The sequence below is a fragment of the Piliocolobus tephrosceles genome, chromosome 13, assembly GCF_002776525.5.
Source record: "Piliocolobus tephrosceles isolate RC106 chromosome 13, ASM277652v3, whole genome shotgun sequence".
NCBI classification, from domain to species: domain Eukaryota; kingdom Metazoa; phylum Chordata; class Mammalia; order Primates; family Cercopithecidae; genus Piliocolobus; species Piliocolobus tephrosceles.
In genome coordinates this window covers 65,737,487-65,762,904 of record NC_045446.1, presented here as the reverse complement: position 1 = coordinate 65,762,904, position 25,418 = coordinate 65,737,487, and the positions used below count along the sequence as shown (strand labels likewise).

At 48.1% G+C, this 25,418-nt stretch overlaps 1 protein-coding gene across 1 annotated transcript in view; it reads left to right on the top strand.

Moving 5' to 3' along the window:
• Positions 1–24,772, top strand: part of MAP6 (microtubule associated protein 6) — a 78,711-nt gene extending 53,939 nt beyond the window's left edge. The window contains exons 2-4 of the mRNA XM_023209137.1: positions 3,564–3,777; positions 5,841–6,037; positions 23,728–24,772. Of these exons, the coding sequence (XP_023064905.1) occupies positions 3,564–3,777; positions 5,841–6,037; positions 23,728–24,772 (1,456 nt within the window). The remainder of the gene's footprint in view (positions 1–3,563; positions 3,778–5,840; positions 6,038–23,727) is intronic.
• Positions 24,773–25,418: the final 646 nt, after the last annotated feature.

The following is a 25,418-nucleotide window of genomic DNA, read 5'->3' as shown; positions in this document are numbered from 1 at the left end:
TTGCATTGCCTTATTCTAGCCACTTAACCTCTCTGAGCCTTAGTTACCCTCCTTTATAAAAGGGGCATAATAGTACCTGTTCTCCAAGTTGTTATAAGAACTATAGAGAATATACCAATAAAACAAAATCCTCCAGCTTATAAAAGGCAACTGATGAATGGCAGCTAATTTTCTTTCTATGACATAATATTAGTTGCTGCATGTGACTGGAGGTTTTATGGAGAGTTCAAAGAAAGTTCTTTTTTCTCTCTTCTATTTTTTATTTTTTCATTTTTTATTATTTGGCTCATTTTCACACCTTGACAAAGAAGTTTCTAGGAAATGGAATTTGGGCTTAAACCTAACCGTCTGTCATAATTACAGTGAACCTGTTCTGCAACTCATTAACAAGATCTCATGTGAAGATGACATACCAGAGTTGTTCAAGATCAGGGGTTACCAAACTTTCCCACAGGGACATGTCCCACTGATAGTGCTCACAGGTGAGATGCTCCCCAGCCCACAGGGGCCACTGCAGGGATGCAGGAGGCTGCAGAGGCTGGTCTGCAAGAGGTGACCCAGAAGCAGTGCTTAGGAATAGGGTACACATATCTCAGTGCTAGTTCTGGAAGTGGGCAGGGGTATGACAGAGAATCCAAGTTTCTGCTGTCACATGTTCAGGAGCAAGGCTGTTACTGAATTGGTCCTGGGAGGCTCAGGCCCAAATATCAGGAGCCCATCTAACAGGCAAGGCTTCGGCTCTGAAGGTTAGAAGGAAGGAGGGAGGGACTGTAGCCTCTGGCAGGTAATGGTGGCCACAGCCCCAAAGCCCCTAGGTCTGTGTATAGGGCCAAAATGGTTCAGAAGTCAGGTCAGGAAGGAGGATTGAACCTAAAGAAGGTGGAGAAGTGAGGAAGAGGGATGAGGAAGGGATCTAAGAACAGCCTCATTACTGGGGTGAGTGGGATGCCATGAACACAATCAGGAGGGCCTCAACCTCATTCCAAAGCCCATTTTCCTCCCAATTTCCACGTCTCAGTGGGGGACTACTGCCCCCCAGCCAGAGTCCTGGCATCTCCCCAGATGCCCCCTTGACCTCACCTCCCACCGCTCATGAGTTTCCAAGTCCTGCCCATTCTCCCTCTTGACCCAGTACCCTCTTCTCTGTTCCCTGCTTCCGCCACTTCCTAACTGCACAGTCTCCTGCCTGGCCTCTTGCCTCCACTCTTCCCTTCTGTCCGCTGTTCACACTGCTCTCAAAGTTCTCTTTCCAAAACTAACCTGGCCACACTCATCCTTGGCTTAAAATCATTTGGCAACTCTTAGTTACAGTGGAGACCGTCCCCTTAACATGGCTGGCAGGGCCTCCATGGCCTGTCTAGCCTCTTATGCCCTTCCCCACTAAATGTGAGCCCAGCCACCCACACTGCCTGCAGGTCCTCACAGGGCCTTTTCCTACTCACTTGGGTTCCACAGCACCCAGCATCCTGTTAGGCAAACCATAAGTACTCAGTACATATTTTGTGAATAAAGGAATGAATGAATGCATGAATGGGTGAAAATGAATGATGAGGGAATCCAGGAGGAGAAATAATTTTTGGCAGGGAAAACAAGATGATTTGGGTCTAGGGACATTGAGTATGAGTTGTTGGTAGGTGTCTTTTTCCATTTTCTGTTGCCTGTAACAGAATATCTGAAACTGGGTAACTTATAAGAAATAAAATGTATTCCTTACAGTTCTGGAGGCTGGGAAGTCCAAGGCCAAGGAGACATATCTGGTGAGGACCTTTTTGTTGGTGGGAACTCTGCGGAGTCCTGAGGCAGCACAGGGTGACACATGGTGAGGGGGCCAAGTGTGCCAGCTCGTCTCTCTTCCTCTTCTTATAAAAGCCACCAGTCCCACTCCCATGGCAACTCATTAATCAATTACCTATTAATACATTAATCCAGGAATTGGTTAATTAATTCACAAGGGCAGAGCCCTCATTACCCAGTCACCTCTTACAGACCCCACCTTTCAATCCTGCCACACTGGGGATGAAGTTTGAACGTGAGTTTTAGAGGGGACAAACATTCAAACCATAACAACGGGGCATCTAGGCGGAGGTGCAGGCTGCACTGGAAAGGACAGTCTGAAGCTCAGGGAAGGGTCTCTTAAAAGCCAGTGGTCTTCACAAATGAGCCAGTTCCCCTAGAGAAATACAGAGATCAGGAGGTCAAATAACCAGCAAGCTCAGTATTACCAAATCAGCTTTATCAACTAAGACAGCCTCAGAGCTAGAAGGACATTATAAGGACCTTGTTTGGCCTAATTCTTTCATTTTACAAATGAGAAAACGAATGCTTAGAGCAGGGAAAGGCCTGCCAGCATAAGGCAGTGCTAGCGCAAGAGCCTGCGTGTCTCCGTCGCAGTCCAAGCTCTTTCTTCTGCCTCCTGCGGCCTCCTTGTTCCTGGTAGTCCTCTCAGCCCTGAAGGAGGGAGTCATCAGTGAGGGAGACAGTGGGCCTTGGAAGAACCTAACTCCGCAGATATTCATGCCCTAACTCCTCCTTTCCCACAATGCAGCTTTTTGTGCCCCCAAAGGAGAACAGACCCAATAAAGACCCCAGAAGTCACAGAGCTCATGCATTGACTCTCGTGCACTTAACAAACAAGATAGACCCTCGTGACCTCCGTCAGCAGCTACATTTTTTAACTCTGTTTTGATCATTGTCAGCCATCTACTCTCCAGTCCTATAACAAATCATAAACAGCCTATTAGAAACCACGAGAGGGATTGCAGAGAACAAGAAAATTAACACACTGACTCAAAAAAGCAGCAGATGAGGATCATTTAGGATAAGGACCAATAGCCATTTACACCAGAGCACATGAAGACGCTCCCACACACACCGACAGCCCAATACAAGTTGTAGTTGTGAACTCCAAATTATGTTCAGTCTGTGTTGCTTACTAAAGATCTGCAAATATTTAGACATTTCACAAGGATGTTCATCTAAAGTAATTAAGATTGTTGAGGTTCTGGCACTCCAAGAAGCAAGTCCTCTGCTATTCAAATGGGGGAATTATCCTCAAGGAATCTGGGCAACAAAAGTTCTTCATTATGAAAAAGGGAGGAAGGGAACTGGCATTCATTGATATGCCACAGTATATCACACAGTGTGCCTAATACATTGTCTCATTTAATTTCACAACTCTTTAACTTTGCACATAGCAGACACTCAGTATTTTTTGACTTCATGAATGAATGAATGGGTTGAGTTTCTTCAGTCTCATTTTCAAGATTGGGAAAAAGAGCCCTGAAGATTAGAATTGCCTCCCCATGGTCACACAGTGTGGAGCTGGGAGCCTGATCTCTTTCTCCAAGGCACAACTACTATTGCCACAACCCGACCTGGGTCAGCTTTGCAAGAAGGGAGATTTGCACTCTTTCCTATGAAAGAGTGAGGCTAACCCTCCAGCCACACTTCAGTCAATACTGTAAGCACTGATGGAGAGCTTGCTGTGTTTGCAGCCCTGTTTCAGGAACTCTGCTTCCAGGCAGATAATGCTTCATATCACATATGCTTTCTTTGACTAACAGGAATGAATTCAGGGCATGGACGGACATCAAGCCTGTGAAACCAATAAAGGCCAAGCCCCAGTACAAGCCCCCAGATGATAAGATGGTTCATGAGACCAGCTACAGTGCTCAGTTCAAAGGAGAGGCCAGCAAGCCAACAGCAGCTGACAATAAGGTCATTGATCGCAGAAGAATACGCAGCCTCTACAGTGAACCCTTCAAGGAACCCCCAAAGGTGAGACAGAACTTGTAGGAACCCATCAGCACAGCCTGGACCATAAGGGTTAACTGCAGCAGAGCATGGGGTGGGCTGCTGTCAAATCTGGCCCAGTCCCTTTAAAATCCCTGCTTCCTCTAAAGCACAGTGAAGACCAGGGGCATCTTCAACAGTTTGTTAAACTCAAAGGGAATATTAAAGAGGAACATCACCTAAAATAAAGACAGCTTAAAGGCTGGCAGAGTTCCAGGGAATTAGCTTCCGATTTTGAGAAATCCAGATAAACAGTGGCAGAAAACCTCACCTGAGCCCTAAATCCCCTTGTCTTAAAATAGATGTGCTTGGGCCCCGGAAGGGCTGGCCCAGTATTGCAGGCCCCCATGCCCAGCTCCCCTCCCGCTAGACCGTGCCCTGCCTGATCCTTGGCTCCAATCACTGGACCCTTTCTTCCCTCCCTAGTCCCTGAAAAGCACTTGCCCTCTCTCATCTTCTCAGTCTCTCACAATACACCTGTAGCATCAGCTATAAGATATGTTCCCAGCAATTTGTTACCAAAATGAACAGTTTGTGAAAGCAGACTCAGGGATTTTCCTAAGGTAACATTGCTCCACCTTACGTAGGAGTTCGTGAGCAGAAGAAGCATGTTGGAGATATAGCTGGTGAAGCAGGACTCATACAAGCCATGCAACCTAGCATCTTCTGATGCCAGGCCCCGTGGAATTGCACAAATATCCACTGTCCTCTGTATCATAGCAGAAAATGTCTGAGAACCTAAATAACTCTGGAACCTAATTAGCCTTTTCTCTGCTTTTGTCTAAAAGTCTTACACTTAAGTGGAGTTTCCTATTTGGTCCAGGACCAGTTTATGGGTAAGGTAACTAACCGACCCAGTTTGCCTGGGATTCTTCCATCTTAGCACTGAAAGTTCTGTGTTCCAGGAAACCTCTCAGTTCCAGGCAAACCAGGACGACTGGTTCCTTTCCTTACAGGTCAGGAGTGACTGAAAGCCACTGCACCTCAGTGAGTGAATGATCCAGCCTGTGAGGCCCAGCATCAGCTCTGTCCATCCAGAGATGGGTTGGAACCCAGGGCGTGGGATCGGCATTGGACAAAAGAGGACGTAGAGGAGAAAGGAAGGAAAATGAGGGGAACTAAATCTAGAGATGGATGAGGGCAGTGGCCTATTGAGGGGTCACTTTCAGTGACTCCGAAGTTTCCTGAGAAAGAGCAGGCAAGGCCATCTCCAGATGAAGGGGACAGAGTTAGAGGAGGGAGACTGGGGAGGCTGGAGTGCGCTTAGAACAGCTGCTCTGGGGAAAATGGTGGGGGAGCCAGGCAGAGAAGAGGAGCAGAGGGCTGGCGGCAGAAAGCCCAGCTGAGACTGGAGACTCCCCTGCCCAAAGCATCTCAGCAAGGATGCTTCTCCATATGGGTGAGCCAGCCTAGAGACAGGAACAGGGGAAGCCAGCGAGTGCCACAGTGACCCACCGCCCCAGAACCTCTGCATCTTACATCAACAAAGGTTTATTTCTTATTAATGTCCATTGTGGGTTGGCTGCCGCTCTAACCCTCTTCATCTGGGTCTCAGGTGGCGAAGCAGTCTCTCTCTGCTGCAGAGGAAAAGAGAGCACTAGGCAGCACAGGCTGACTCTCAAATCTTCCACCTGAAGGTGACCCAAGTCACTGCTCACATTTCATTGACTGAAGCAAAATCCTATTCCTGTGGGCAAGTTGAGCAATGTGATGAGGTGTAACTTCCTGCAGGGAGGGGCTCAAATATTGCCCAACAGTGGTATGGCCACTGCCTGGGGTGGTCGGGGGAAGGCTGGCAGGACAAGGGCACCCACGTGGCCAGTGAGTGCTGCCAAAGCAATGGAACAGGGAGTTCAGACGGGAGATGCCGAATGCCCTAATGTCCCTGGGAACACCTTATACACTGTGCTCCTCTGGGAGCCAACCTCTCCACTGGGCCAACCTCTGTCATTACCGTTATTCCTTAATTAACCATATCTTCTCTCTAAATTCTCTCCCACTCCCCCCCTTTTTGTGTTTCTGTATTTGCCGTCTGTCTCTCCGTGCAGGTGGAGAAACCTAGTGTTCAGAGTTCCAAACCAAAAAAGACCTCAGCGAGCCATAAGCCCACGAGGAAGGCCAAAGACAAGCAGGCGGTGTCAGGCCAGGCTGCCAAGAAAAAGAGCGCGGAGGGCCCGAGTACCACCAAGCCAGACGACAAGGAGCAAAGCAAAGAGATGAACAATAAACTGGCTGAGGCGAAAGAGTAAATTTCCCTGCACTTTCCTTTTACTCTTCTCTCTCTCTCCCTCCCCCCAACTTTTTTTTTAAAACCAACAAACCAAAAAAGGCCACAAAATTAATTAGAGGCTTCTCATCTGCCTTGGTCCTGAGTGTTCCAGGAGCTCCTTGGTTTGGCTTCTTTTGATGGAAGAATCCTGCTTCACAGACTGAGTGGCAGGCCTCCTCCTGAGGGCAGCCCCTGGAGCACCAGGAAGCGTTGCCTCTGGCTGTGCCCTCCCCTGGCACTCCGACTGCATGCTGATGGGCAAGGCAGGCAGGTCGGAGAGGCGAAACTAATCTTCTGGCAGTGCTTGGAAGTGTCTGTGGGGTCTCCTCCTCCCAGATCCCCAAGATCTGTGTCACTGGTCGATTTTGAACTTTAGGTACGTGTGTTCTTTTCCAGAATTCAGAGAATCGCCATGTGCCACAGAAGCTCAGCCTGGGCTTCAGCAATTGACAAAATTTGAGGAAATGTTAAACAGAAACAACAAAGAAAGAAACAACCTTGGCCTTAACGTCAGTAAAAGGGAATTGTGTCTGTTAAGTGGTCTTTTCATAGAATCGTCCATTAGACATGTGTGCCTGTGTTTAGTTTCCTATCAGTGGGCTTTAAATTGTATACCAAGTCATAGATTTGCCACTGATAACTAAAACTAGGCCAGGGCTGGTGAAACAGGTTAGGTGCTTTAGGTACATTCTAGCTGTCATAGGAAGATCACAGAAATGAGGAGGCTGTTTTCCTCTGATTCCCCTCAGCCGACCACCTGTCCAATGCTGCTGGTTTCGCAGAACGACTGGTTGGAAATGTCTGAGGAAGAAAGTTCAAGGTGTAGGGATAGTGTATTTGGAATTTGACTTTCCGTTTCTGAGAGACCCAAGGGGGCGTAGACGTAGTGGCAAGTGTGGCGATGTTTACTCTCCCTTCCTGAACCGCTCTGGTCTGCTCCCCAGAGAGGGCAGCAGTGCCAGGCCTTAGGTCAGGGAGAATGTCTGTGACTTAGCTGCAGACTAGGAGACTGCTCTGCTAACTAATTAGCAAGCAGCTTTGACCTCATTAATATATAAAAGCAGCTCTCCGTATATTCCGTGTCGTGTGTGTGTGTGTGTGTGTGTGTGTGTGTGTGTGTGTGTGGCCAAAGCCCCCGGGGTGGCAAGTGCCACCTTAGCTGTGCTAGAGTTGTGTTGTAGGAATTAGGGAGTTGTTGTGAAAAAAAAAAAAAAAAAAAAAAAACCCAGTGCTTGTGAGGGAACGCAAAACAGTTACCAGAAAAATAAAATTTGCCAATGTGATGTGTATATTGCTCAGCACACTCTATCTCCTGTCCTTAAAATTCTCTCGTCCCTAGCATTCTGACATGCTGGGCTGCCGTCCAGTGTCAAGCCCCGGCGCAGGCTTGCTCTTCTTTTATAATGAAAGGGGTGAAGAGTGAGGGTCTCACAGTTCCTTACCTCAAAGTCCCTTTAGGTCATTCTGGTTTGGAGGAAGTGGAGCCTCCGCAAACTCTCTCTCATTCTGACCATTCAGGCAGCAAAGTCTCTGCTTACATCATTTTGGTTGTCACCTTGGGGCTGAGTGAGAAGTCTTTTGCAAATTAATTTGGCATGTGCTATGTGAGCCATAATTATTAACAGAATAGGAATACCAGAAATGAAGTCATTGGTGAGGCCCACTGCGACCTTCCTTTCTATCTCAGGGTTTGAAACTGTGAGGAAGGAGAAGTATGAAAGAAGGTAGAAAATGCCGGTGGGTTCCGGTGTTTATGAGTCGCAGATTTTGAAAGCTATCAGGAAATGACTGGAGTGGATCTCAGTACTGATTCCGACTCTTTGCCAGCTAATCTTAACATTTACCAGAAAGCTCTAGCAACATGATCTTAATTGTATCCAGAGAATACAATGTATGTTCAGTCTCTCAAGATTTGGCATTAGTCAGACATGTTGATGCTAGCCACAGTTTGGATTTCTCCATAGAATAATCTTTTATTTTTGCAGATCAAGTAAATCAGAGTTTACAATGCACAGAGGATCATTCATTTAGCATTCTCTTGCTAGAAGCCTGTGTGCCAGGCACTGTGCTGGGAGTGGTGGGCAGTATAAAGAAATCTGTCTCCACAGCCACACAACCAGAGGGTGCACATGACTTGATCCCTGTAACCAAGTCAAGTTGGTGTTGCCCAAATCGCAGTCTGCCCTAAGGGTCCCGCAGACTTCCCCCGCCCCCACCCCACCCCCCCACTCACTGCCCCAGGGACCAACTTCCTACCCTGCCCACCCGAGGCTTTAGAGGACCTGTAGAATGTCTTTTTCAACCTGTCAGTATCCCCTGCTGTTTAACACACCCACTGAGAAAACCCTGTTTGTGGTTCACTTTGACTCTTGAATGTGTCGCTTCAATGGCAAGAAACTTCCTTTGATTTCTACTGTTTACAAATAAAACTCAGCCAGTCTCATTCTATATCCCAAACATACTGAATGAAACTGATTTTGGTTCCACAAGCAGTGTTTGGGTGTTGCCTTCCTGAAGGTGACCAAGCTTCCAATGCTTGTCCCACTGGTCTCTGTACATTTCCCTGTGGTTCTCTGTCCTTCCCTGGTGAGGGAGCAGGGACTGAAGCTTTCCCGCTGTTTTCCTGCCTGCAAAAGCAGCCCCAAGAGCTGTGCGTTGGCTTCCCTCAGCAATCCGTCCTCTGTCCGTGCTCCCATTCGGTCCACATAGCTTTGCCTCTCTGAGGCAGACAGGAAGTGTCTAATTATGATTTTGTGGCCTGGGTTTTGTTGCATACCACAGATTGTCTATGTAACGTGTAGCGCACACCTCTCTTGGTGCTATTTCATTCCTGCTGTAAGAGAATGACAAAAATATTCATGTATAGCCAATTGATTGTGACGTGCTTGTGGTCTGTGCTTGCTCAGAAAAACAAACAATAGTTTTTCCAATTATAAATAAATACTAAAGACGAACACCACTTTCTTGATCTTATTTCCTTGATGAGGCCCACCTGAGTAGGTGAAGGAACGCACCTTTTCCATTTGAGCCATTCTCTGCAAGATGAGCTGTGCCCTGCAGTCTTCCTGGGGCTCTCCATAATGCAGCTTGACTCTTTTAGATTGCCTCTCAGATACTATTTGCAAGCAGTCAGAGCTAAGTGTTGGGAAAGCGAAGATGGACCGGGAGACGCACTGGCCAACAAGGTAGTGTAACGTTCTGATCCCATGTTGCCGGGAAGAGTGACTGCCTGCCCCCAGCACCACCTTGCCATGCTGGGAGGCTGGGCTCTGACTCTTTGCCTCCTTCCTGTTGACTGGCAGGACTGTCGTTTCTGGCTTTTTCTCCTCCCAAGGGATGGCAGAGATGCCTTCACTTGCTCAGTTAATCTGTGGTCATTATGGATGTTCCACCCTTAGGGGGCTGGCTCACTGTGGGTTGTGTGGGTGACAGTCACGTGTGTGTCTTAGGTGGGGGTGCTGAAACAGCCACCAGAGAGGCAACCAAGTAAAGTAACAACAGATCAGGTAGTTGGGAACTCAGATGAAGGACAGGCTTCTTCCAACAAGGGCTGGGGAGTTGCGGAAGGCTTTGTGGCAGAGGGAGCCCTGGAAAGCAGCTGGGGTGTGGATATGTAAGGGCAAGGCTGCCGCAGGGAGCAAGTCTAGAAATGGAAAAGTGGGGGAGCTGGGTGGGAACCTGAAAGCTAGGACCAAGTTTGCCCACTTTGTTATCCTTCTGGTAAAGTGGAAGACAAAAGATTTTATACTCTTCATTTTTCCAACATATGTTGATTGAATACCTATTATGTGCCAGGCACTGTGCTGGGCACTAGGGAAACCAGGATGACTGAGACCCTGCCTCTGATCACAGTGGGGCACGAAGGAGGAGGCCATTCTAGCTGGTTCCATGGATCAGGGAGGACTTCAGCGATGGGTAGGTGTTGACCAGGTGAACAGAGCTGGGGGTGACCAAGGCATGCCAGACAGAGGGGTCTGCCCAAGCAAAGGTTGGAGGGTGGGGGCCGTCAAACGCCAGATGAACTTAAGTTCTGGGGGGTAGTTCCCTTGGGAGGGTCATGGCACAGGCTGGAGAGTGGCAGAGCTCGGTGGTGGAGAGGCCTGGTGCACGTGAGTGGGCGGTTGCTAACTGGGATCTCCATTTCCATTTGCCCAGATTGCACCCACACCTCTGCATGCTCCCCGTCATGCTTCTCTCGCTTGCTTACACGTCAGGCGACACCACAGATCCTCTCTTGCTCTAAGCTAGGAGCCCTAGGGTGGACTTTTATTGCTGGACCTGATTGCTGAGTTTTGGGGGAGGCAGGGGTAGAAATCAATCAAGGGTGGTATAAATGAAAAGTCGTATGTATTTGTTTTCCACATGAATAGAAAACATCCCACCCACCTGTCTACTTTTGTATGAGGCAGAAAACACAAAAGCTGCTCAAGAAATAAATACATAAAAGCATATTATTAAGCTCTATTTTGACAAGTTAAGGGAGAGAGACAAAGCGGGGATTGAGAGAGGTGGTAAGAAAGACAGGCGAGACGTGAGAGGTAGAAATAGTGGCACAGAGAGAAAAAGACATGGGAAGGCACACATATGAAGACACCTAGGGTAACCTAAGAGAGTGCGAGAAGGTGAGACATACTCAGAGTCAGAGAAAGGACAAGCACTGGGCAATGGAGGAGGCAGGAAGGCAAGGGCCTTGCCAGCTTTGTCAGTGCTGCCCACACACTCAGGGCTCCCCCAGAGGCTCTTTCGCCTGTGGTTCCCACCATGCTCCCCTCTGCTGCCCAGAGCCCCAGGAGGCGAATCTGTAACCCATCACTCACATTGCCTCCCCCAAACAGCAAACAAACAAAATTCAAACCAGCCCCCTATTTTCAATGAAAAGAGGTCATTGTTGCTAAGTTAGCTATAAATGTATTTCAGTTCTTCCTTAGAGTTTGTGTGTTCTTTGTGAAATTCTTCCCTCTTTTGTTTCACTAAAGTTTAAGAATTTACAACCTGCTTCTCATAGATTTGAGGAGTGTCAAGTCCTATTTCACAAAGTCTATGGACTCCTTTAGTGTGTCACTGTGGTTTAAGGCTCCTTTTACTGCTAAAATGTCAAAGCAGTTCACATTTTCAGGACCATAGGTAGAGAAGTTTCTTTCAGGATGTAACCAGTGGACCATCTGCCTTAAAGCAAGGCTCCACCCCTAGCACCACCTGAGACCAGCAGGGCTAGGAAAGTGGCTAGGGCAGCCAAGGCCACTGAAACAGGAAAGACAGCTATTTCAAACAAAGGGAGCCCAAACTCCGTTCTCACAGAACCAGGCATGTGATCCAAGCCCCACTTCCACCACACTGCCATTTGATGCATATATCCTCATAACACGTAGACCATCCTAGAATTCCTACAACAGGGAGAACTAGAATTAACACTGGTATGTGCTATGTTATTTACCCTATGAATACTGGTTAACATGGACAGTGCTCTTAGGTATTTACAAGGTTCATGGGTGGAAATCAGTGCTGCTGTGCAACCCTGTGTCTCTCACTAACCTCCTGGAGCATTAGTGTCCTCCTCTGAAAATGGGGACACTAATACCCCCTCAGAGGAGCACAGTGAGGATGAAATGACATGAGTGCTGTAGGGAACCCATGGAGGACACTAAACGTATCACTTCATGCCCTTCCCCTCCCTTTGGAGTACTTGAAAGTACATGTCCACTTTCTGATAGATATATACTTAGCTGTGAGTAATACATGAAATTGATTGAGGCAAACATTCTTAAGAAGATTGCTTTTAAAGAATTACAGCTATTGAATTACCTTGAGTCCACAGACCTAAATGATAATATTCTAACAATTTATATGTATGCGTTGTTTACGAAGCATTTCTTTCTGTGACATTCCACTGAACCCTGCCAATGTTACGGGGCAGTTGTTGGCCTCAGGTAACAGAGGAGAAAGGGAAGCTCAAAGAGGAGGGGGCACCTGCCAGCTTGGTCAGCCTTGGAAGATGGAGGAAGCACTGGAATCTAGGCTTCCAGCTCCATAGCCTGCTGTCTCTCCCTCTCACCTGAAGGAGGCTGGGCTGGCCTGAAAAGAATCAGGTTTCAGACAAGTGGGACTCCCAGTAAAAACTAAGCCCATACCCCACAGGGCCACACTCTGGCTGGGCCATTCCAGGTCCTCCAGCAGCCTTACCTAGTACCCTTTTTAAATCTTGGGACCCAGATATAAACTGAGGGAAAATAAGAATGGGGTCAGGTCTTTACACATCTGACTCAGACATCCTGGCTGTACTGACCAGTCATCACAGCCAATACACAGTTTTTCTCCTTTTGGTACTAGCTTGCCTGGGTGACTGCAATGTAGGTTACTAAATGCAGAATGGTCCAGCAGATTCTTCATTCATAAGAAATATACTCGGTCCTGGAGGTACCAAGATAAAACTGGTATCCATTATTATCTGCAGTATGTGGGTATTGGATCTGAGACTGCCATTTTGAGCATTTTATTTCAGTCAGTGGAATTGAACTTAAATTTCTGTCCCTTGTCCTCATGTAATGGGTCTCGATTATTTGTTAACCTGGCATTGTATATAGTGATCTCAACAGATGGTCCCAGAACTCTTACCTGGGGCCAAGAGAGCTTCAGATGCTGAAATTTAAAAGTTACTGCCACTGCTTGCTACTGGTTTAAGCTGCTAGAGGGATCTTTATGCAAATCTGACCATGTCACCCCGTGCTTTAAACCATCCGTGGGCTCCTCGTGGCGCAGAAGCTTCTTGTTCCCTCGGTGCACCATGCTGCTTCTCACCTCCATGCCTTTACCCTCGCTGTCCACCTGCCCGGAATGCCCTTCTCCTGCTTCTCCACCTGGCTAACTCATCCTTCAAGACTCCGCTCAGGGGACAGCTCCAGGAAGCGTTTCCCGCACCTCCCAAGCTGGGTAAGCTGCTCCCTGTGTGTCTTCATGATGGAACTTGCCACATGTACTGTGTCATCCGCTCATGTGTGTGTCCCTCCATTAGACCGTGCTCCTCCAGGGCAAGGGCCAGGTCTCTCTGTTCACCTTTGTAGCCCTAGCTCCTGGCCCAAAGTCTACCATAGAGAGTGTCTTCTAAAGTGCTCGTTGAATGAAAAATGAGTGAGTGAATGAATGACAAGATTCACTGTCTGCCTCCACATTCACCATGGTGCCTCCACAAGGCTCTTCTCTGACTAATAACTGTCTCTGCTCCCATGAAAGGGGCAGTTTTGTGAGAGGTCACGGCAACTGCGGAGCAAAGAGCAGTCAATGGCTGGTTTTATACTGGCTGGCCTCTGTTCAGGCCTGCATACCTCTGTACTTTAGATAGCCACTTTTTCTAAACAGTCTTGATTGCATAAAATCATGGGCCCTTGGTTACAGGGTAATCTAAGAGGTTGGCCAATCCCACTCCCTGCTCAGTTCAGGGCTCCTAACTCTAGGGTGACGGGATCCTCCCCATCACCACCCATTTCATAGGCATGTCTAATTCCAAGTGAGGATTACAACCAATAGGCCTGGTTCTAAATCCAAGCTCTACTATTTACTAGCTATGTGACCTTAACTGAGTCTCTTAATTTCTTTAAGCCTCCAATAGATAGCAATAATACAAATATCCATCACTCTGAATATATTTGGTTCCCAAATTCAGGAAGTAAAAATTTGGCCAGCAAGGGATAACATGTTGTATCAATTTGTTTGTTTCCAGAGTTCAGGATAGCAGGTGGCCAGAGCTCTGATAGCAAGGGATACCTGATTCCCAGGCCTGCAGTGAGGGCCCTGTGGGGAGGCATGCAAAAGTCCTCTGCAAACTGGAAATGTGCAACGCCCTTGCCAATAGCTCATGTTATGGGTAGTTTTGCTGACCACAGCTTCCCAGTTAATTACTGCCCTGGTCCCCAGCAGTATGGCAGCTGGAGCTACACAAGGTGAATCCACTCCTTCTGCCACAAAATGGCCTGAGATTAAGGCCATCTAGTGTTGGTTCTTGCTGCCTCTTCCCATCCCCCAGCCCTTCATCTGGCCCCTGCTCTCTGAGCACACCCTATAAATCACCTGGTGCAGATCCATTTCTGCAATTCCACGTTCATTTGGAGTGATCCCCTCTGGACACAGGAAACCAATTTTGATTAATTGCTCCAGATCTGATCCTTTGCTTTAGATGGGGGTTGGGGGAAGACAATGATTGATTTGCAAGTTCCCAGGAGCATAGTGTTAGACAAGAATTGAGCACTGCCTTAGTCCAACACTTTACATTTTAAAAAGGGTCATTAGCAGAATTATTAGATTCCTGGCAGCCCACTGGGACAATCTACTGTGCCTTTGACTTTGCCTTCTTGGTGCTAAAACAATCAAGAATGCTTTTAAAAATATTTCTCATACAATTGGAAATTTATTTAGTTCTTGTTAGCAGGCCAAATCTAGAAAAGGTATTTAACAATGGCAAAAATAAATAGGTAAATAACCACAAAGAAAACATAGCCACCTACCCACCTAGTGCAACCATTTCCCTGAATTTCAGAAGAACATGTCTGCCTGGAAGGAAGCCGGAGTGGCAGGGAAAGACCTGAACTAGGAACTCGCCCCAGATCTTGATTCAACTTTTGTAAAATACAGAGTTGCCACAGCCCAGGGAGAGGGAATGAACCCTTACTTGGCCTTTACACACTTCCTCTCATTAAATCCTCACAGTAAGGTTAGAGTCTGCAGGTGTCACTCCCATTTACAGATAAAGAAACCAGACCTCGGTGATTAAGGAACAAAGTCACATAACTTGTAAGTGGTGAGACAGGATGTGAACCTAGGTTTGGGTGACCCTAAAACCCATTCCTTGTCCAGGACCTGGGACTATCTGTAGGATTCCCATTGTAAAGATGTGCATCCCCCTGAAACAGCAGCCTCCTCCTCTGTCCCTTGCTTGCTCTGAAACGTTCGATGACTCTCTGTCCTCTGGTCTATGGAAAATGAGTCACAAGAAGGTCACAGATGCTGTTGATCTACACAGTTCTCTCCTCCCACCCCTGACCCAGAATTAAGTCTTGTGGAGGCAGCATTTCTCCTAACTGTGGTCCTAGCTGGTGTTTCCGTGTGATGAACCACATCTGGCGGACTCAGTGTGGCCCTGGGCTGGTAGACTGATTGACAGCTGCACAGGTAGGGCTTCCAGGTGTGAATGTGGATGGGCACTCTTAGGCAGGACGCCACTGCTTTCTGGGGCTAAGGTCTTCTTTTTCAGGGTTGGCTGAATACTAGGAAGTAAACGTGGCGGGTAGGGGGCGCTGTGCAGTGGGAGTAGCCAGCCAGGTTGTTGGGGACCTGGGCCCAGAGGGGCAGCTCTCTAAGGAGATGCAGTTGGGAGCTCTGAGCTGGGACCTGCAGAAGTCATTGGCTCCAGCCAGAGCCAGTCAGAGTCATTTCAAGCCGAAACCAGTCCAGACATCTGCAGACAAATTTGGAATCTCTGTATCTGTATACCCCACCAGGAGGGATATTATAGAGGGGAAAGAGCTCCTCCATTAAGGTCCTGACTTTGCCCGAACTCACTACGTGACTTTGGGCAACTTACTTCCGCTTTCTGCACCACGTTTTCGCTTCTGGAAGGCGAGGTGAGGACTTTCTGTCTGCCTGGCTGACACCGTTGTTGTGAGAATCAAATGCCTTGTATGTAAACTTATCTCAGAAACCTTAAAGAGATGTTATCATTTGGAGGGACAAAAAAGGTGCTGAGTTAAAAATAGGAAAACATTTTTATGTTATGTAAATACGGTTGTTAGAATTTGATTTTGTATGAGCTATTTTAAAACTCCTCATTGAGAAAGTAGGCCTCCTACTATGTGCCAGCTCTACGCTAGTGATCCCTATGGCCTGGTACATAGTAGGCATTTAGTAAATGTTTGTGGAAGTAGGAAGGAGGCAAGAGGCAGGGAAGAGAGAGAGGAAAGGAGGGGAGGGAGAGAGGGAAAGAGAGATGAAGCAGGCATGGTCCCTGGCCTGAAAGTGCCCAGTCTAGAGAGGCAGATACAAAACTATTGAAGCTGATCTGACAGGGGCTGCTGCGGTGGGGGTGGGGGTAGGGGTGAATAAAGACTTGGTTCTCAGAGCCCTCATATCTCAACTGCCCTCCTTACAACATGTCTCAGTTGGCTGTGTCCCTTGGACAGAGTGAATAAAGAGAAGTGAATAAAGAGAAGAACCTGGAACTGATTCCTCAGTCACGGAGGAGGGGTTTGTGAGGCGGACGGCGAGGGATGGTGTTTGGGCAGCCTGCACTGATAAAGCTGGAGCTGCTTGGGCTGATCATTGGAGGTGTAGACTCCAGGGCAGAGAAGGTGTGGCCTGTGTGGAGACCACACCTACAATATGGCTTTCAGTTCTGGAGTTGCACTTTCCAAGGGACAGAGCCAACTGAGACATGTTGTAAGGAGGGCAGTTGAGATGTGAGGGCTGTGAGAACCAAGTCTGAACTGTTGTAGGGCATGTGTTACTTGGAGAAGCCAGGGATACAGACCCAATTGCTGCCCCATTCAAATACCTGAAAGGCTGTCCTGGGGCAGCCATCAGGGCATTCACTAAAAGGGTGGCTCCAGAGCGCAAAACAGGGATCAGTGCAGAGATAGGAAGGAGTGGAACTGACTGTAATGCAGACTTCTGCTCAGGTCTAACCAGTGGCCACTGAGGAGGAGGCTGCCTCACCAGGCATGTGCAGCCCACCCCAGGCAGTGTGAGCAGCAACTGGGCAGCCACCTGCCAGGGAGACTGCAGCAGAGGCTCAGGAGACCCGTGGCCCAGCAGTCTGTCCTTCCAGCCCTGGCCGCCTTTGATTTGGCTTGTGGAGTTGTGCTTTTATGGAATAGAGAGGGAAGACTTCTCCAACAGAGTGACAGCTTGGCCCCTAATAAGACCTTTGAGCCTCTCTGGTTTGAAGAGATACAGGCCGATAAAGTTTAGGGCCCAGCTTGGAGGTGGTGCCTGTACCTGGGTGGTGGCGTCATGTTTGTGGTGTATGTTGACAGGTCTGTCTCTTGCCTCACTCTAGGAGCTCCTTCCCCCAAGTCAGGGGTTGGCTCTCATTCACTTCTGTGTCCCCAGTGAGGGCCTGACACAGAGCAGGGTCTCAGTAGATTTGTTCAGTGAATGGATAAAAGAGAAAAAATTAAAAGTGAATAAAGAGAAGAAGCTACACCAGCCATGTGTTTTTCCCACCAATATCTGCCAGGTACTACAATGAGCCAGACCCTGTGCTAGATACTCGTGATGCAAAGACGAAGAAAACACAGTCCCACGGGCTAGCAGGAGAGGCAAATAATTACCAAGCAACAGGATAATTACTAAAAGAGAAGCTCCCACAGAGTCTTGTTGAGGAGAGAGGCGGAGCGAGAGTTGTTTTGAGAACTCCTGTCTCCTGCAGATTCTTCATAAGAATAATGAGCCTTTCAAAGATAGTTTCCTTGGCAATCCCCCTTGGCGGCTGTGTTTCCATCACGTGTCAGGAGCTTTGTTTGTGTCTAAGAATTATGAGCACGTGTATGGGGCCCATGGAGGCAGGCAGCAAGGGAACAGAGCCCTGGAATCACCCTGTCTCTGTCCATGTCCTGCCAGGGGCCCTGTGGTGCCGTTGGCCTGGGCCTCGCTGTTCCCCTCCTCCCCATCTTTTCTCCAAGTGAGTTTGCTCCATCTCTTCCACCTGCCTGCTGAGATGTTGAGAGGCCCATGTTTTAGTCCTGGACCTGGAGAGTCACTTGCCCATTCTGGGCCAAGTTTCCATCTGTGGAGTAACACAATTGGACCAGATTGCCAAGTCGCCCTTTGGAATTAACATTGGCTAAACGTCACCTGTATTCCAGGGGCCATGCCATGAGCATTCACATAACCTAATCCTCCCTAGAAGGTGGACCTTCTAATCCTCCTTTTATAGATTAGGAAACTGAGGCCTGGAGATGTGTGCCCCTGATGCCATCCTATGGCTAGGAAGGGGTTGAATTAACATTCAAACCCAGCTCTTCTGGCCTCAAGCCCAGTCAATGCACTGTCTCTTTAGCAGGTTGCTTTTTACATTATGAGAAATAATATATGTTAAAACGTCTGGCACCAAGCCTGGCCCATAGTTATTGCTCAGTTTCTTTCTTCCTCAAGGCTTTTCCACACTGCCCCACACTCCCACACTTCCCCGGGAAGGCAGGGGATTCAAGGACAGGGTCCATAGGCTCCCTGCTTTCTGAATGGAGCCCTATGCCGGGAGCATTGCCGCAGCTGTTGGCTGCTTTGATGGTGCAACAGGAGACAATCTGGGAAGAAAAAACTACGTGGATGGACTATAGGACTGGAATTGTGTGCAAGGGCAGGAATCAGTGGGAGGGAGTGAAGTCCTTTCTCCATCCAGTGGAAGGCAGGGCTCAGTAATCCTGCTTCTAGACTCTGGAAAGTACGGATCCAATGTCAGTGTGTGTGCACTCAGAAGGCATTACCTGTCTCCATGGAAACAGGAAGAAGGGCCTAAAATGAAGTGTCTAAGACAAGATGTCTCATATAACCTTGGAACATTAAGTTTTGCAAATAGGACAGAGCTTGGCACAGAACAGTCTCTTTATTCATTCACTCAAGTGTTAAGTCAGAACCCACCTGGGCTCCAGTACTGTTCATTTAAGGTACAGAGGATACAATGATGTGCAAAACTGACATGGTCCCCGCCCTCTGGACACTTCAGGCTAGTGGGAGAAACATTAATCCAAAAGAATACGAGGAATTCACTGAGCTAAGAGAGGAAAACAAGTGCCAGGGACTAGGAGAGCCTGTAGCAGGGGGCTGGCCATGACTGTGGGGTCAGGGAAGGCTTCCCAGGGCAGTGCTTCAGTGAGCTGAGAGAGGACAGCTGAGTAGACACTAGCCAGGTGAAGAGGGAACAAGAGAATATTCCAGGAGGAGACAACTGCATGTGCAAAGCTGTAAAATGGGAAGGAGCAGGGCTTGTTGAAGGAACAGAATGCTGGGCACAGAGAGCCAGGAAAGGCAGGAAGGAGAGGGGTGAAGGGGTAAGGAAGCAGGTAGATTGGCCAGCTAGGTGGGGCTGTGTAACAGATTTTCTTCTTTATTCTTGGTACAAGGAGGAGGTATTGAAGGGTTGTGAGCAAGGAAGGGACAAGATAGGGTTTGCTCTCTTAAAAGATCATTCTGATTTCTGTATGAAGAATGGATTGGAGGAGAGCAAGAATAGATGGAACAGGAGACAGCAGTTAGGAGGCTGTGACAGTGGTCCAGGGAGATGATGGCATAGCAGGTAGTAGGGGAAGGGAAGGAGGGAAAGAAGTGGGAATATTCAAGAGATAAATGTTAGGAGCTGAAATCAATGGGAACTAATGGATGGGGTGAGGGTTTTGAGGGAGAGGGAGGTATCAAGGATGAATCTGAGTTTGTGGCAGGGGCTAGGGAATAGAGGATGAACCAGCTTTCAGCAACAATAACTTTTAAAACTTTCCATTTTGCCTTCTTTGTTTCAGATACTGTGCTGAGCACTGGGGCTGCAGGCAAGGAGGTTGGCCCCTGCCTTCAGGGAGCTCACTGTCTAGTAGGGGAGCCTGGCCTGCAGTGGGGATATGTGAGAAAGTGGAGAGAGAGACTGTGAGATGGTGCTGCAGCAGGGATGCAAATGAAACTAATCTGGAGAGACACAGGCAGGAAGACCTGGGAGGAGGTGGGAGCTGAGCCGAGCCTTCAAGGACAGGCAGGGCCCTGACAAAGAAAAGTGGGTGAAGCAGAAACAAAGACACAGCCCTGGCTGGCAGTGTGCAAAACAGCATGAGAGGATGATGCAGGGAAAGTGGGGTTCCCCCAGGACTGCTGTGAGGGTTGAATGACATAAGGTAACAGACGCATGAGCATTTTAGTAAACTGCTATCACAGTTATTACAGAAGTGGACTTATTTGTGCACTACCCAAGCACTCCGAAAATATCAAGAATTATTATTCCAGATGCCCACCTAGCAAAGTCTTCTGTTGTAATAATCCCTGACATTTATATAGTTATCCCCACTTGACAGGTGGGGAAACTGAGGTCTGTTGTGGTTAAGCAATTGCCCAAGACCTTTCAGGCAATAAGCAGCACAGAAGCCAAGGTCAGCCCAGCAGGTGGTTTCTGAGAGGTTAGTGCTTTCAGGGTGCACAGGCCGGGAGAAGGCACCTGTGGCATATGCTATCTTGAGAATATATGCTGCTGACCAAGGACACAAGATTTGGTTGTGCAGGTTGGGCCATGCCCAAGGACAGCTGGCCTGTGGCCTGAGTGGGCTGAATGCAGCCTGCTTCTGCTCCCCAAGCCACGAACCAGCTTCCACTTGCCTCATTCATACCAGCCTCACTGGAGGAGGTGAGGCACTTTACAGATGGGAGTCTGGCAGGCAACTGGAACCACGTGAGGACCAGTCAGTGTCAGTGAGGATTTCATGGTGCCCTTGAGTGCAGTTTCGTGCATAGAAAAACTGTCCAGGCAGCTTGGATTTTAAAAAATAAATGCTTAATAAAAAGTAACAAAAATCAAAAACTTAGTAAAATGTAACAATCTCTTTTAAGGAGGATGTTATAGTTTACTTCAATTACCCTAAATATAAATTAAATTATAAATAATTTTAAATAAATTAAGATTGACCATTGGCTTGTCATAAAAGTTCCATCACTGTTTAAAAATGTGTAAGACTGTCGTATCTTTCAGCTTTAAATTATACATCTAATTTAATTATTCCATTACACATTTTATATTGGGATTACAAAACTAATCTGTTAGACATTCTAATATACTAAATTATCTTAAACATTACAAATACCTTTGAAGTAAATCTATGCATATTTTTCCTAAACTTTCCTTCTTCGTTTTTTTTTTTCCTGGAGCCAGTGTCTTACTGTGTCACCCAGGTTAGAGTGCAGTGGTGTGATCTCACCTCACTTTCACCTCCACCTCCTGGGCTCAAAGGATTCTCCCACCTCAGCCTCCTGAGTAGCTGGGACTACAGGCACCCGCCACCACACCCAGCTAATTTTTGTATTTTTAATAGAGATGGGATTTCACCATGTTACCCAGGCTGATCTCGACCTCCTAACCTCAAGTGATCTGCCCACCTCGGCCTCCCAAAGTGCTGGGATTACAGGGTTTTTTAAAAACTTAATGCAAAAAAAGTAATATTGGGGACTTGATTTAATTCATCATTTTTAATCTTAATTATAACCTTCCCATAATTAAAGATACCTACTAAAGAAAAAAGTTTTCTAACCTAAGCAATATGGGGTTATGTATCCATGCAAAGTTGAGGTTAGCTCACAGCTGGCTCATTAAACAGAAGAGCCCATTAAACAGAAATTTGGTACATGGCTCAGGAGCCAATGCTGTAAATATCCAGGGAAACATACTTCCTGGCCCAGGCTGCAGGGCTGGCCTTCTTTGTGACCTGCATGCCAGTAGGAGACTCCAGGCCCATGGCCTACCCTTGGGATAGGTTCTGCAGCCCAAGCCCCTGAGATGGAGTTAAGCTCCCATTTTTTTCTTTTGTCCCTTCTCAGTTTCCTCACCCTGTTGGGAGGACACCACCCAGGTCGCTTCACAATCTAAGAGAATACCCCTAATCAATTTCCTGCTCGGCTCTATTCTGAATTCAGTTTTTCTTTTTCCTCTCTGACCAGCCACCAGTTACTGGAGGTATTTTAATGCCACTTTTGGATTCCACATGCTTCTCACGGCCTTGCCTGGCTCTCTTCTCAAACACCAAGGTCCTACTGATAGCAGCCAGCTGTGTCCATCTGGCCAGAGCAACTGTGTTCCATGTCGTACTGAGCCAGAGAGCCGCCCTGGCCCCTTCCACTGTGATGCTCAGGGACAGCAAGGGGAACTGGATGGAGAGGTTGCCTGTGCTGCGTGGACTCTGCTGAGAAATACCAGTCCCTGGGTGACTCAGGATGCTAAATACAGTAAAAAGCTTCTGCATCAGGACAACACAGAAGAATAAAAGTAGTCCAAATATACATAATTTTACTTCTAAGTAAATAGAAAAACAACCATAATACTACCTAATAATACCATAGTACAAGGTGCTCTAGGTACTGACCTCTAATCATTATAGATTTCTGAGTAAATATCATTATACCCAATACATAGAGTAATAGTAATAGCCACCTTGCATTGAGCACCTACTATGTGCCAGGCGCGCTAAGGGAAAGAGCACAGGCTCCAGGAGTGGAAGGACCCAGGTGCTAGTCCATGGGGGTCCCCTCACTTTCCCCATCACTTGTCCTCTCACGACCTCATTTTCTTCATCAGACAAGTAAGGGTAAGAAAACCCTTCCTGTGTGCTTCACAGGGCTGCTCTGTTGCTGAAATGAGCTATAAAAGGGAGTCATTTGGAAAGCTGGATGTGTTGTAGGCGTGCAAGGGCCTGTGACACTTGCTGAGCCATGCCACTCTCGAGTGGTGACTTCCAACGTGGCCTGCAAGGAAGGAGTGTGCACTCTAAACCAGAGGGCTCCGGGCTGGCCAGGTCTAAGTGTGGCAACAGTTGTCTTTGAGAGTTAGTGTTGTCACATGCTCTCCACAGTGTGGGTGGGCCAGAGGATGAGGCAGAGGGCCGCAGTGAGGCAGGGGGAACAGTGCCTGAGGATCCTGATGAAAGACTGGGACTTTTGGCTGCAGGGAAATAAGCCCAGGAGCCTTGGAGTTGGTGAGGGCAAGGGTCTCAGGAGAGCAGAGAGAGTCAGAAATGGGAATGGAGTGAGGGGATCAGGGCCTCATCCCTACCTGAATGCGGAGTCCCAGTGAGTCACCTACCAAAGGTTGGGGTTAGTGGGAATGGTGCAGGCAATCACAGGGTGCACTGTCTATGGAGAATTTAAAGCAATAAAGCTAAAAGCTGCCTGTAGTCCAGCTATTCAGGAGGCTGAGGTGGGAGGATCATTTGAGGTCAGGAGCCAGAGAACAGCCTAGGTGACATAGTGAGATCCCATCTCTACAAAAACAAATAACAAAAAAACTAAGCTGTCCTGCTTTTTCTTATCACCATGTGCTGCTCATTCTATACAATGTCAGTGATAAAATACTTTTCCCCTTGCAGGAGAGGGGGAGGGGGCATTCCCACTGCTTCCTTTCCTAGTATGCCATGGACCCCTTGGCCCTTCCTGCAGCCAGTGCTTAACAAGGGGGCAGGGAGTCAGGGAGGGAAAAGAACTTGGAAGGCCCTGAGAACAAGGAAAGAGCACCCTGGCCTGTGGGGGCATCTGGTGGGCAGCTAAGATGGGGCTCCCAGGATGGGCCCAATAATCCCAGAAGAAAAAGTAGGAATCTGGATGGAGTGTGGGGTGGACGGGCTGCTGGGATGCCTACTGGATGACTCTGAGTCCAGCTATAGTACTGCCATTGTCACCAGGGTGCTACCCCCTGTGCCACGTGCAGGTTATAATCAATTGGCAAGCACATTGAATGACTGATTTCCTGAGCCTTCCCCTCACCCCCGTCTCTCACCCCTACCCACATTCTGTACTGAGAACACAGAAATCAGATTCTCCTGGCTCTCCAGCAAGAGCTGCCTGGCCCAGGCTCCACTAGGCCAAGACTTATTAGGCAATCTGTACTCTGCCCTGTCCCTGCCTGAGCTCTACTCTCACAGTGATCACCTCTCTCTCCTTTGCAGGAGCCTGGCTCAACCCGTCAGTGATTCAAGTAAGAATCAAGGTCCTGTAGCCACAGAGCCAGAGAAGGATCAAGGTTCTGTGGTCCCAGGCCTTCTGAAAGGTCAAGGTCCTATGGTCCAAGAGCCTCTGAAGAAGCAAGGTTCTGTGGTCCCAGGTCCTCCAAAGGATCTAGGTCCCATGATCCTGTTACCAGTCAAGGATCAAGATCACATGGTCCCTGAGCCTTTAAAGAATGAAAGCCCTGTTATCTCAGCACCAGTCAAGGACCAAGGTCCCTCGGTCCCAGTTCCTCCAAAGAATGAAAGTCCTATGATTCCAGCAAGAGCTAAGGATCAAGGTTCTGTGGTACCAGAGTCTCCAAAGGATCAAGGTCCTAGGATTCCTGAGCCTGTGAAGAATCAAGCTCCTATGGTCCCAGCACCTGTCAAGGATGAAGGTCCCATGGTCTCAGCATCTGTCAAGGATGAAGGTCCCATGGTCTCAGCACCTGTCAAGGATCAAGGTCCCATGGTCCCAGAGCATCCGAAGGATGAAAGTGCCATGGCCACAGCGCCCATAAAGAATCAAGGTTCCATGGTCTCTGAGCCTGTAAAGAATCATGGTTTAGTGATCTCAGGGCCAGTCAGTGATTCAGGGCCAGTCAAGGATCAAGATGTTGTAGTCCCAGAGCATCCAAAGGTTCACGATTCTGCAGTTGTGGCACCTGTAAAGAATCAAGGTCCTGTGGCCCCTGAGTCTGTGAAGAATCAAGACCCCATTCTCCCAGTACTAGTGAAGGCTCAAGGCCCCATGGTCCTGCAGCCTCCAAAGAATCAAGGTCCTATAGTCCCTGAACCTCCGAAGAATAAAGTTCCTGTAATCCCGGTGCCTCTGAAGGATCAAGATTCTCTGGTGCCAGCACCAGCAAAGGACCAAGGTCCTGCAGTCCCTGAACCTCTGAAGACTCAAGGTCCCAGGGACCCTCAGCTACCTACTGTCTCACCTCTACCCCGAGTCATGATCCCAACTGCCCCCCATACGGAATACATTGAGAGCTCCCCTTGACACTCACCCCTTGACACACCAATGAAGGAGCTGACAGTGAGAGTGCTCCCCTCCCAGGGGCAGTGAAGACATATTTAATCTGCATGAAACATGTACAGTAGCCTTGCTGGAATCTAATAAAAATGGTCCGACTTAGCAATGTTTCTGTCTGTCTCTGTTGGGCAGGGGTGCATATGTGTGTATAGGTGAGCCTGTCAGGCTCTGTATTCACCCATCTGGACCAGAGGGGTCTGAGAAGCACCAGTTCCTGTGAGTTGTCAGCATAAGACAGGAGTGGGCAGGCGATGCTAGGTTGAAACAGGACCCCATCACGGAGGTGGGCAGAATAAGGCAAGGGTCAGATGCCATGACAGCCTCACAAGAGGTGCCAAATCCCAGCAGGCTGAGCCCTGGGTGGCTGAGTTGAAGCCTGAAGATGAAACAGGAGCAAGGACCCACCTAGCACACGGGAATTCTGGATAACAGTTGTTTGCCAAGAGCTCAGCCTTAAAGCTCATCCAGGAGTCAAACTTAGAAACCAGGCCTCTGATCATAAGTTTCAGGACACTGTAACACCTGTTAATCCTCATTCAATATTCATGACAGCTTAACTGAGAGCTTCTAAAAAATATACCTAGAGCCAGGAACAGTGGCTCAGGCCTGTAAT